The following is a 13,298-nucleotide window of genomic DNA, read 5'->3' on the forward strand; positions in this document are numbered from 1 at the left end:
TTGTTTTACATTGCGCTAGAAAATCTTAACCGGTGGCACTAAAGAGGGCTTAGAGCTTTTGTGATTTTGACGAAAGATTAATTAAAATGTGGTAGAATAAATTAAATGAGCCATTGCAAAACAAAACGAAAAATCGTTTGCATTAAAAAGTTCAATAACAAAGCAAGTTAGTAACAGTTTTATAACAACTTAGTGATAAAGATTCATGTTGATATGTTTACCAACTACTTTCGTTTTGATGGATCAAAATTTTACAAATATTATACAAAAAAGGGTATAAATTATACTGGATTTATTGAAATTGTAACAAATTAAATAAAATGTTCTGGATGCTTTTAAAAAAGCGGTTTAATCCAACCTTATTTTATATCGCTTTTATATTATGTTTGGAACAGTACACGATTTGGTGGAAATTGCTACATGAGCAAAATTAGATTTCAGAATTTTTTTTCATGATGTATAAATTCTTTAATAGAAAATTTCAAATATTATCGAATTACAAAACAAACGGCCTCAACCCGGCACACGTGGGAGCAAGGAAACTTCATTGAACTAAAGCGGTAAATTTAACTTTCCTACTCACCTTTGGGAAGAACCAACATTCCGAAGCAGGTTAAACATAATATCCACGTAACGCTTAAAACCGCAACACAGCCCTGGGGAGAGAGAGAGAGAGAGAAAGAAAAAAAATGTAGAAAGAGAGAGAGAGAAAAAACACACACACGATTTGATCAAAATATGGGACTACTCGGATGCCCAAAATAAAAGCAAAAAAAGGGAACAATACCCTTCGGATAGAATGTGAAATTGTAGGAAAATTGCAAAGCGAAGTATTTAGGTACGTCGGGCACAAAACAACACAAAAACAAAACACGAAACAATGTACATCCACCCGTTTAGCAGCAGCATCAGTTTTTGCCGTTGTTTTGGTTTTATTCGTGCTTTAATCTTGTTAGGTAGCGAATGTGTTGAATATTTGATCGGTGGCAGACATTTGCCTACCCTTACGAGGCAATTTCCCGGCGTTGGGTTGTGCTAGTGTCTTTTTTTCCTTGACTTTCGTGTGAATAAGTGCAGAGAGGTTTTGAGGCCTGTTTTAACTGGAATCTTGTTGCAGCTTTAATCTCGTAACGCGAAAAAAAAATACGATAAAGGGTAAATGTAAATTAGGTTAGATGGTTGAATGGCAGTGGGACAAGTTGCATCCAGATATAAAACTATTGTAATATTTATTAACCTGCATAAGAGAATATTGCTGGAAATATTTCTTTTCACTATATTTGAGTATTTTTTGAGATCCTTGTTTTATGCAGAACTTTTCATAAAATCCCAGTGTTGAGAATTGTTACGGATTTCCCATCTAATATGTCTCGGTGTCTCTACGGTCTAGCAATGTACTTAATGAATCAAAATGAATAGAATGAATGAATCAGCAAAAGAATAAGTAAGTTGAATTTTACCAGATTGTGAATTGATTCAATTTTTGGCATAAGACTTTTATGACTCATTTGCGATTTTGCTTAATCGTATCAATTTAAATCAGCCTTGAGTTGTAGAACTCATAAATGAATGGAATAAGAGTGAGTGAGTTTGATTGATTCGTTGCGGTGACTCCTGACTTCCATAACTCATGAGCAGGTTAATCAAGAATTGGTGAGTTTAATTAAGAATTTGAACTTTACCCGAAGACCGTCGTATAATTTAAGGATTATACTAGAGGAAAAATGAATCTTTTGAAATTCGACTCTTGATTCGAATGAATCCTCACTAAAAATTCGTATGAATGATTCTTCTTAAACGATTATCGTTACTGCTGAGTTTATTATATTTATTAAAACATATTGCTAACTGATTTTATGCTCAGTAAACATGGTAAAATATAACATATGACCTAACAAACCTCTTTGGTTTAATCCAGGTTAATAAAATCAGTCTCGCTTCTCAGAATATTGTTTAAAAAAATTAAATGGTAGGAGATTTCTTAGTTTAGAAACAATATTGAGTTTTATTTTAATGTGCATCTTAAGTAAATAACAACAATAATGGGAAAGCAGAATATTTAAACTTAAAAATTTAACTTATTTTACAATTTTTCATTTCAAACTAGGGAAATCGCTCGATGAACATAATTGACGATGACATAATTAGCTAAAAATTGTCAGTGAGCTAATTTTCAAGAAACCGCCCATCAATCCAGGCACTTCCACTTCCTTTGCAGCAAGACTCCAAAGCGCATTCACACTCGCAATCAACCTGTCATTAAGGGGGAATGACTGCAATTGCATAGTGTTTGGGCCGGAATGAACGTTATGACACCGTACAATCAGTGCCACTATTATAGTTCGTTAGACGAACTTCAGCCCGGCCCGGAGGAGTACGCAGTTAACCACACCTCATCAGCTGCAGTATATTATTGGCCGTTCATTGGAACACCTTCGCCAGCACCCACAGGTGAAGAAGCGTGTCGGGGGAAGAGAATAACAGAATCGATGCCTTCTACAGCCCGGAAAATTGCCATCGCCAATCTGTCATCGGCCTGTGGGAGTTGGCTGTGATAGACGAACGGTGCTGTGCCAGCATCGCCCAGCCCTGCCTACCTTTTGTAATATCGTTCAACTTACGCTACGAACGTTTCAATTTCGTCGTTTGCCGTTTACCGATTGCAATCGATTTGTTTCAAATGCTTCGGGCGCGTTCAGGACCTGTTGTTGTTTGCCTTCTGGCGGCGAACATGTCTATGCGACATGGCGAAGGGGTTCGTTTTGGGGTTTGCCGTTGCCGGGCTTAATAGCTTCGAGTGCTTGGGCGCTCCAGGTAACGTGTGAAGCGAGTGAAAACATGAAAACTTCCAGCGCACGAGACGTAGAGGGCAAAACATTGGAGAAGGCAATTAACACATGGCAGCATCTTTCGTACGGTGTCGACAATCGAAAATTTTGCCCCGGGATGAAGATACTCTAGTGCTAAAGACGTTAAATTTATATTTAAACGGACCAGCTGACCCAAAACTCAGTTTTGAGAAGCAGACGGCAAACACCGAGGGTTAACAGGAGCGCACCGGTTCCGGCCACAAACCGGCCAACGCTGGCAAGATTCAGCGAGTACCAGAACCGTTCGTAGCCCGCTCGGGGTTGAAAGTATTTAAAGTGTATGCACTGCATCTCGGTCACCTCCCGGAAGGTGATGGTCTGTGGCCGGATCTCAAGCAGCGCCAATATCGCGGCACGTATACCTGCAAGTACGGCAAATAATGAGAAAAGTTTGCGGTGGCGTGGTGTTGGCGATCTTTGGAACCCTGAACGAAACTTACCGCCCTGAACCGAACCATTGATGAAGCCCCGGTACCAGCAGCTCACGTTGGTGGACGCAAATATGATGCACCGTTCGAACGTTGGGAACACGTCGAAATAGAACGGTATCGGTTGAACTTCCACGGTGCATTCCAGTGGCTTCTGCATCGTGCGGCAGCTGAAGTTCGCCCGCAGCAGCCGGAGCACCGTGTCGCGTATGAGCAGCCGTTCGGTATCATCGACGACGCCTCGCAACGGTGAGAAGTAGGTGCCGGATAATTGATTGTGGCCCGATTCGTAGCATATCAGCGACTGGGTGGGGCAGAAAATGCAACCGGTGTAGCCGTGATCACGCCAGTACGGAGCCGGATAGCGCACGGTGAAGTTGGCCATCGACCAAAGTCCCAGCTGGCTGTTCGGCTGCTGGAAGTAGAGCGGCTGTGTCGGTTCGAAGCGAATGTGCAGCAGATCGAGACAGGACACGGCGAGTATGACGTACCGGGCCCGCCACCGCCTGCCAGTCGAATCGGTAAGGGATACGATTTCACGCCGCTGTTCACTGGTAATTTCCACCTGCACAATGTTCGTTGAATAATTGACGGTTTCGGTGCCGATGCGCGCCACGAGCTGTTCGACGAGCAACTCCCAGTTCGGCGACCCAATCGGCTGCAGGTGGCCGTTCTGTAGCGTGAGCATGCCGTACAGATCGCGCACGGACGACATCGACCGGAACACCCGCAAACAGTCGGACACGGTCAGCTCGGCCGGATAGAACCCGGTACCGATCTTGATGAGGAAACGAAAAAATCGGCGCGACGCTTCGAACAGCAGCTTGCGGCGAAGAAAGTCGTCCATATTTTCGGCATTTCGCGGTATCAGCTTCACCGTGCAGAGACAATCCAGTTCGCGCATAAACCGTGTACTTTCGAGCTGCACCAACAGCTCACGCACGGGCGCAAAGAACGACCGTTCGTTCGGGTTGGGCGTTAGCTCACCGAACGGTCCAACCGAAATTAGCGAACGGCGCGTTTCGCTTGCTTCCGACTGACGCCACACCGTGGTCAGCGGTATGTTTAACTCCCGGCAGAGGCTCATCGCGTGGAAGTGGTGCCGCGTGATCCAGCGTGCTTTCAACCCACCGAGCAAACCGCCAGGGTGGGCGGACTTTTCAAATACCCGGAAGTGAATGCCGGCCCGCTTCTCACGCACCGTTCTGGCGGCCATTAGACCCGAAATTCCGGCTCCCACGATGGCGAGATCGAGCAGCTCCGGTGGTGGCTCTTCATCGTGCGGTCCGGTTGAAGTTTGCTGCTGCTGTTCATCGGTCGAAGCCGTCACACAGTGCAGCATTGCCAAAAAGATTCGCTGGGTTTGTACCATGCAAGGGTGCCAAAACTTTTTGTACGGAATAATTTTTTCACTTAGCTGACAGGAGAGCAAAACAATTTGTCACCGTGGCTATGGTTGCTAGGATCGGGATATTGCTTGTGATATCCCAGGACCAGGAGGGACTGTTTATGACGAAAATGACGTTTGAATTACAATGGATGGAATGTGAAATTTCCAACATTTTATAACTTCCTGTTTGTTAACTAGTTTTGCTGTTAATTATGGAATGATTAAATTATATGCAATAAATTTATTGTTTTTTCAGAAGTCTTGTCATGGTTTTGCTCAACTTTGCACCATAATTTTACTCAATAGCAATAACTGACCCTTCTGGGACTTGAAAGCAATGTTTTCAAAACATTGTTCTTGAAGATATTTAAAAAAAACTGACGAACAATGATAACTATTCCATTTGCAGAATTTGTTGGCCAAAGTAATTTTCATTTGCAGCTCAAGTTCTGACTTCAAGTGCTCAGGGGAGCAACAACCAAAAAGCTGCTTTTTAAATAAGTCAATATTGATTGAGGTGGTGATAAAATTATTATAGCCAACTGTAAAAATATGTTTTACATAAAAGTTTAAAAATAAACATAAAAGATAAAAATTGTCAATAGAAAACTGTTTAAAGATACAGTTTTCAATGTAAAAACAATACTAGACAATTGAAATTCCTATTTCAATATAAAAAAGCTTGGATTTAATTATTTTAATCATTGTTGTATCAGTAAAACACGTAGTCCTACGATATTTTTATTTTAAACATATCTTTGCTTGGAAACCATCATACTTTGAGATATAAAGAGCTTTAAACAACTTAGTATCCACACATAAACTTAAAGGCTCGGGTAACTTTTATAGTATACGTGAAACAGCTAAAATGAAATTAAATTGAGTTTTTATTTTAATTTTATTTATTTATTAATCTAAATTAAAATAAATTAAATTAAAATTGTTCTTTTTGTTATGAACATTCAGAATTTTATCAGAGATTTAGTTTCAATGTTGTTTAATCCTTATCGTCTTCATCTGTCTGTTTGATAATCTGCACATTATTTCAATTGTCAATAATCATTCATCACTAAATATCATCATTATCATCATCATTGATCATTGCTCAAAATTTTATTTTATTCCTATAAAAAAATAAAAACTCTCGGAATTTAATTGCTACTGGAGTTTCAACATAATTTAAGCATGGACATCACTCTATGCTCAGTCATTTAAATTATTTTTTGGGAATAGGAATTCTTAAAAAAATACTTCAGCAATAAGGTCTGGAATTAAATTGAATTAAATGAATTGAACGAATTAAAGATATATCAATTCTGCAATCATCTTGGAGATCATGGAGACATTTGGAAATCAATGACTAGTGCAAACGGTTTAGATCTTATCTTTGTCTCCTCTCCTTATCTAGAAAAGTTAACGAAAATGATAATGGAAATTTATCAAATTCTCCCACATTGAAGTAGAAGACATCTGTCACCAACAATCACGATAGAATTTGTTAAACAAAATATATTAATTTAACAAATTGGGCAAAAATGAACAAAAACCACAAAGGTTACGATCGAAATATGATCCCAAAACGGTTGCACGTTGCCAGACTCTCTAAATCATTACATGGCTTCCATGCACGCCCGGCGATTCGGTAATGCCATTCGCCCGGACGGAAATAGAAAATAAATCATTCCACACTTGAACCCTTCAACGCAAGCAATTCTATTCCGGCCGCCGTTCGTTTTGACGTCAGCTGATATAACGTGCCACAGCATTGTTCATTGCTCCATGACCGATTAATCCATCATACATACACGTGCGGATGTAACCCTTTTTTTCACACGTTGATTTTGGCACTTTTCTCTCTTTCTCTCTCTCACTCTCTGCTCTATCGTTACATACCCAATTTCGTTTGAACGTGGTGTCAGGAAATGGGGTGAAATCGAAAAGCTCACTTCCTGACCATATACAAAAGAAGGCCTCCCCCACCTCCTCGCCAAAAGTCACAACCGGACATTGAAGCGACAGACAGGCGACGTCATGTCATCACTCAGAGCAGAGGTTAATAAATTTTGCAACCTCCGTACGTGGGCGAAGGGACATGGTCGTGTGTGTGTGTGTGTGATTGAAGATTTTTTTTTGTTGGTCCTTTGCTTGTCGTTTGTCGAAAACCATTCACACCAGCACCACGCGAATGAGGTTTCGGCTAGGATTGGCCCCGAAATGAAGGGCAATTCATCTCACAGCTCCCCCCCGGGGTGGTACGACGTGATCGAAGATGAATGCTGTGTGTACGATGGAAAGAGTAAAAAAGTGGGAACACACACACAGAAACACAAAGAAATACATGAAAACTCGAAGCCAAAATTGTGGCCTCCGGTAACACGGTCGAACAACTCATTCGTTTGTCAGGGTGTCATAGTGATAAATACGAATCAGGACAATATTGTTCACATTAACTATGATTGATAGTTTCGCCGGCAGGATGAGATCCGTCCGTTTGCCATCTGGTTTCAAGTGTGTGTGTGTGTGTGTGTCCGGTGCGCTGTGTTCGTACACTAACGCGCCTATGCCACAAAACGGTCCAAAAGCTGGTCGTTTGACAACGCCACGTGGTTTGTTTCCGTTGCAAATGACGCCACACCGGGCAATGTTCGTTGCGATTCTTGCCCTTTTTTTTGGGGGCTTTTCCATCCCGTCGTTGCATTTGCGATGCCATTTTCCTAACGCAAAAAGTGTCGCTTAAAAGTATCCTATTTCAACACCAACCACTAGAGCTGTTCGGCACGGAGATCAGAGTGCACGATCTGTTCGATGGTTTGCGCGAATTTCTGCACCGTTTCGTTTTCGGTACCCAGACACCAGACACCAGAACGCCGGATAGATCGGTTCGATCGGAAAACGATAGTGGTGCGCCAGTAACGCAATTGCAACACCGTTCTACAATGTACGGAAGTACGTGCGTATTGCTGCAGACGGTGCGAAACGATGGCTGCGAGCGCGTGCCTGCCGTTTGGCTGTTCGTGATTCAATCGCACGGACAGCGTAACAAGCCGCCGGAAATGGGCAGGAAAACGTGAAAATGCGTTGTTTACATTTGGCACATCCCGGCGGGCGAAGCAGCCAGTCCGGGCTGTGCTTATCGTCCTGCTTTCGGCAAAAGGTTCTGGTCAATGCACGCCGTTCCGCCCCATGTACGAATGAGGTTGTTAAACTGTGCCATCGAGCAGTCCATCCGGACAAACGTATACGGTAAATATGGAGTCGTATTTTTTTTCTACTCCCGAGGAATCACCATTGTCCATCCGGAACGCTTGCAAAACCCATTCGAACCCCCTCCGTCGTGTGTTCGATTCGGCTGTTTCGTTTACTGGCGACTCCAACCGTCCGTCCGGGAGGCGTTTTCATTTGTCATCGTCATGGGCCTGTAGTTGTGGGGGGTGGGTGAGGTACGCATGAGGAGAATCATGTTACATGGTCACTAGCACACACCCACACCCACACATGCAAGCTCGAACGAAAGGATTATCAGGAGGATAGAAAAAAAAACAGAAAACCGAACCCATCCAGGTCAACGTGCTGTGGGAGGGACGATCCCGATCCTGTCCTGAAACGTTGGGGGAAAAATGGAGCTTTAACCATACACCCCCCCGTTTGGAGTCCCGTTTTGTCTCGTGCGTTCTCGGGGCATAACACATCCGGCAGGTTTTGCGATGTCTGATGTAATCTAGTTGTGTTTTGGAACATTTCCACGTTTATTTGCTTTGCCCAAGTGTGTGTGACTGTTCCGGGAGAGTTTTAAAGTGCCAGTGTGGCATTTGTTACTGTTTTCACACGGCTGCACTCATGTGGGAGCGATTAAAAAGCGTGTCCGTTGAATTAGGACTATGTATGAGTAATAATTATTGAAGTTATTCGTGGTTGAAAGTCACGAACATTTCGTTAGCTGTGTCAGAAAAGTTAGCTTGTTGGCACTTCAAAAGTTAAATGCGTTACAAGCAAATAAATGTAAAAGACTTTGCTACATTTGAAATGTGTGGTGATTGGAGATAATTGAATCTTTACGTTCTGCTTCAGCAATGTATACCGAGGATTGCCTACCTTACGAATTAATTAATGAATATATATTATATCACATATTATATATTATATCATATGTTATATCAGAAAATTATATCATAAATAAAAATCCGTCACGTACAGATTAATTTAAAACTACCCTGAACAAACATTCACAATTAGTTGGACAACCAAAGAAACAAAAAAATTACACGGCAGAGTAAAGAACTCTTGGAATAACGAAAACATTGTAGCAATAACAATGGCGTTATGAATTCAAGATATTAACACACTCGAGGACCTCAAAGTTCACGTCACGTTGGTAAGGGTTGCTCTCAATAATTTTCGACGTTTGGTTAAAGTGTCTGAAGTAGAGATGGGCGGAAAGAGTCGACTCTCTTATTTAGAGTAATTCTTTTGAAAGAACGATTGAATCGACTCTTCATAATTTTTATTCGCGACTCTTCAGAGAGTCGATGCCAGCTGATGCCAACAATTATCTTCTATTCTTCGCTACAATTCAACGATTTTCTTCTATTCTTCGCTAGTAAGGAGAGAAGGACAGTACCTGATACCTGTGCAACCCACTTTAAATGCTTCTACATCGTGTGTCGTTTGCCTAATAAGATAACAAAGTAGGATCAAAATTATTAGTGTTAGAATAGACTCTCGAATAGCATCGGCGGAAACTGACTCGCAGTGAAGGAATAATTGTTAGATCAAGAGTCGACTCTTTATATCCATCACTGTCTTTTCTCTCGAGGTTATTATTAGTCCTTTGGAGACTCTCGAAGTAGTCTCTCGAATTGCATCGACTGAAACACTGTCTTAAATTGAAAGAATAACCGAAAGTCGACTCTTTGTACTCATCGCTTTCATTTCTCTGTTAAAACAGGACCTGCTTACTTGAATACATGTTCGTAGGTAATAGTCAGATATGATATGAATATATATGAAGACTAGGCATGAATTGTTATATCAAGCAAGGTTGGATATTCCATTACGCATACAAACTCTTCAAGGAGTCGACTTAAGAATCGACTCTTTCGGGAGAGCGAAACATTAAGATTCATTCTTCTAGAAGAGTCGAAAATCTCATATCTAGATTAAAATTAAAAGTGTGTATGGAATATTTAGTAGCGATCAGATTCAGTGTACAAGTTCAATACTAATATCTAATAATTATTAATAGCTGCAATAAATAAGCTCTTAGTTACATATAATTCTTTAACCACGTAACTGCTTTTTCCGACAGGGATTTAGTCAAAGGATTCGTTTTTAAAGGAAGAGATACTCGGACAGTTCTTCATAGGAGGATTAGTACAGCACGAGCTATCGGTAGTTGTGTACAGCACGTGTTGTAGTATTAGGAGTACAGCATGATACTTGATACATCAAAATTATTCAAACCAGTAAACCATGAAGTGGAAGTTGTAAATTATACGATTTAAATTTATAGCATTCCGTGATTATTACAATTCAGTAGACATTGATTCATCATTATTGAAATGAGGTCAAATCTCACAAAAAAATGGTTGACAATTTGTGAAGCGATTACTTAAATTTAAAACAACGGATAATGGGTTCATAGCTGCTCAGATTAAATAAAACTCTTGTTAGTAGAAAAAATATCTTCTAAACTGTGGTTTTTTAACAATATTTTGGGGATAAGAACCATTTGCTCTAAAAGTTTAAATTTTGGGAGTAAATCATTGAAAAATTAGAAGTTTCTAAAAAAATGGAGTCAAAGTTGGAAGTTCTAATATTTTATGGAACGGGATAAGGGTAACATTTCTACTTGGTCAAGTATTTTTAATAAAATGTTGTAGTTTTATTAAGACATCACTGACATAAACGATTTATATCTTCTATGCATTGTTCGAATCAACATTATTAAATATAACCGACTTTAACCTGAACCTCCCATCAGCATAAAGCACAACAAATGAACAACCGAGCTTTTAAATTAATTTAATGCCCAAGTTTGGTGGAGTAAATGAAGACAATTTATTATACTTATACTTCTTGCAACTTATTCGGTAAAGTAGTTCCTGCAGCAAATACGCTCGCCGCGCAATATTCTATCCGTTACCCTTCCGTCGGTCCCATGCCCAGCGCGGCGTAGATGAGGACACGAAAATGTCATCACGCTTAATTCACCACAGCTCATCAGTTCTGCTCAAGTACAGACTGCCGTTCGGTTTCGGTTCCGTTTCGTTCGCCGCGGTTGGACGGATTCAGTGGGCGTAAAACTGTCCCGGCAAGCAGAAAAGCACAACAAACGCAGCTAAAGAACTCCACCACCCATTCCGGGACACGGCGAAGAATGCGAAGTGCAGTTAGTTCTTGCTGCCAGCGGTGGTTCCTTTGCCTTAATTAATCTATAAATCCTTTTCCCCTTGCCGCTTACAGCAAATACAATACTATCCGGGGGCAATTTGATAAGCAGCAAAATAGCCCGGCCCGTACTCCCCGTACTGGCAAACCCGTGAAATTGTGTCGCATTTGTCGCATTCCCTCCCCCTGTAACGGCACCCCTCCGGCAACGGGGGTCCTCCGATGCCGAACAAATCTGGTCGATGATAGTGTTTGGATGCAATAACTTTGCTCACTTTAATTCCTTTGCCGAGAGCCTGGGTTACCATGACGCTTGGTTCCGCACTTCCGAATAGAGCTGTCGGAAGCGAAACCATAGTGGACGGTAGATTCTTGGCTTTTCATAATCGTTTGCCAACAGCGCAAATCATGCGACTACGTGCCCGGAAATGATAATTTTATGAGCTTCACAGATTCGGTCCTCCGTTTCGTACGGCGGATTGAATTTAGAAGCTGCCGTGGGCTGCCCACTACCACCCGGAGGGAACGAACATGAAGAGATTTCGATAAATGTACTTCGACTTTTCGTTTGCCCCACTGGTTCAAAAAGGTGTGCGTTATGCATTCGTTATGCGTTACGTTACAAATCGAAATTGTAATCTCTGTGTGCAGACTATTGCTGCAACCAATTGGCCATAGTTATCTTTGGTGGGCAGCTGTTGTGAGCCTATGGGAAAGATTGCAGCGCTGAACGAGAAGCGAAAGTGTGCACGATTTGATTCTGTGCATGATAATGTGTTCGCGTATGGAAAATAGTATGACTAATAAAGAGAAATAGGGGTTTGTATTTAAAGTTGAATTATGTTAGATTTTTGTTTTGGTTTCGTTATAACAGCCGAGCTATATCGATTAATTTTACCTCGCAGCCAAATAATTAATTCTAGCTTTAGGGGATTGGTCCGGACGAGGTTTTTCCTGTCGTGTCTTGTGAAGACCACCGGACTGCGTCATGTTTGAGTTTTAAAATGAATTAAATTTAACTTTAAAATAAAGAAAAACAATAAAATCAATCCTTGGATTGTATACGAACCATAATATTCGAGAACATAACACATGTTTACAGCGAATGTATTTGAAGTTTCAGCTTTCTTTTTAGATTATCTCTTAGATAATTATACCGGGTTCCGTATGATGGCCGTTTACCAAACGTGATAACATGTTTTATGTGTAACGCCCAAACTCATCTACAATGTCTACTTAATGTGCCAAAGCTAGCTAGCCGACAATCATCGAACGGCTACCACACTCTGTTATCTGCTCAGCGTATTGATTACTCGTGCCCTCGTGTTCCCCGAAAATCGAACAGTAGTAAATCAAATTTTAATGTTGTTTCGCCACCATTTAACGCGATAGCCATTTGTGCGTTCCTCATCGAGTCCCGTCTGTAATGGACTGTTTTCTTTTCTTTATTTTTGGCGCTCTATCAAGGAGCAAACTTTTACAGCTTCATTTTTCTCCCCCATTTTTCTGCAGCATCTTCCCGCTTTTCTGCGCGATAGGACAAAACGGGTGGCATGTCGTATAGATAGGACTATTTTCCGAGTGTGAAAAATTGATTGCTCCTCCGGGAGTGTATTTTTGGGGATGAAAGTTGCCCGCCGGCCAGGCAAAAATCGACAACCACGTGGAGTGTGAAATCGCTAGCATGGTAGCGTAAACAATTGATTGTTTGATTATACGATAAAGAACTGTGACAAAGATGTAGGGTCCGGACAGGGTTTGGTACCGTACGCGTGAGCAAAAAAAACACACGGAACGGAAACAATGTCCCGAAACACGATGATGATGGTTTGAGGAAAACGAACTTCACACAAATTGGCGAAACTAAATGGGAAAACGAAAACTAAATAAATCGGAACGCTAAATAAGCAACACTAACTCGCTTCGGGGGTGACGAAAGATAAGATTATAACACTTGGGTGGGAGAGAAAAGTCAATCAACTTTCACTTACATGTAACCAACGAAAGCGCTGACACGCTGCGGTAGTAACGTGGCATGATTCGTGTAATCACATTACGGGTGTATGAGATTTGTTGTATCAACTACGAAACGACTGCATCATTCAATTTCGAGTGGTATGTGATATTTGAGATGGGGATTGGATTAATCGATAATGTGCTTTTCCATGCAATCAGTATAAGTAAGATATTTTCACTATCTTTATAAAACAAAATTCATTGTTT

At 41.2% G+C, this 13,298-nt stretch overlaps 1 protein-coding gene across 1 annotated transcript in view; it reads right to left on the reverse strand.

Annotated features, from left to right (window-relative positions):
* The window catches only part of LOC128297610 (5-hydroxytryptamine receptor 1A), a 63,285-nt gene that overhangs the window by 16,468 nt on the left and 33,519 nt on the right, over positions 1-13,298 (reverse strand). The window contains exon 4 of the mRNA XM_053033287.1: positions 584-656. Coding sequence (XP_052889247.1) covers positions 584-656 — 73 coding nt within the window. The remainder of the gene's footprint in view (positions 1-583; positions 657-13,298) is intronic.

This window comes from Anopheles moucheti, chromosome 2 (assembly GCF_943734755.1).
Source record: "Anopheles moucheti chromosome 2, idAnoMoucSN_F20_07, whole genome shotgun sequence".
Lineage (NCBI taxonomy): Eukaryota > Metazoa > Arthropoda > Insecta > Diptera > Culicidae > Anopheles > Anopheles moucheti.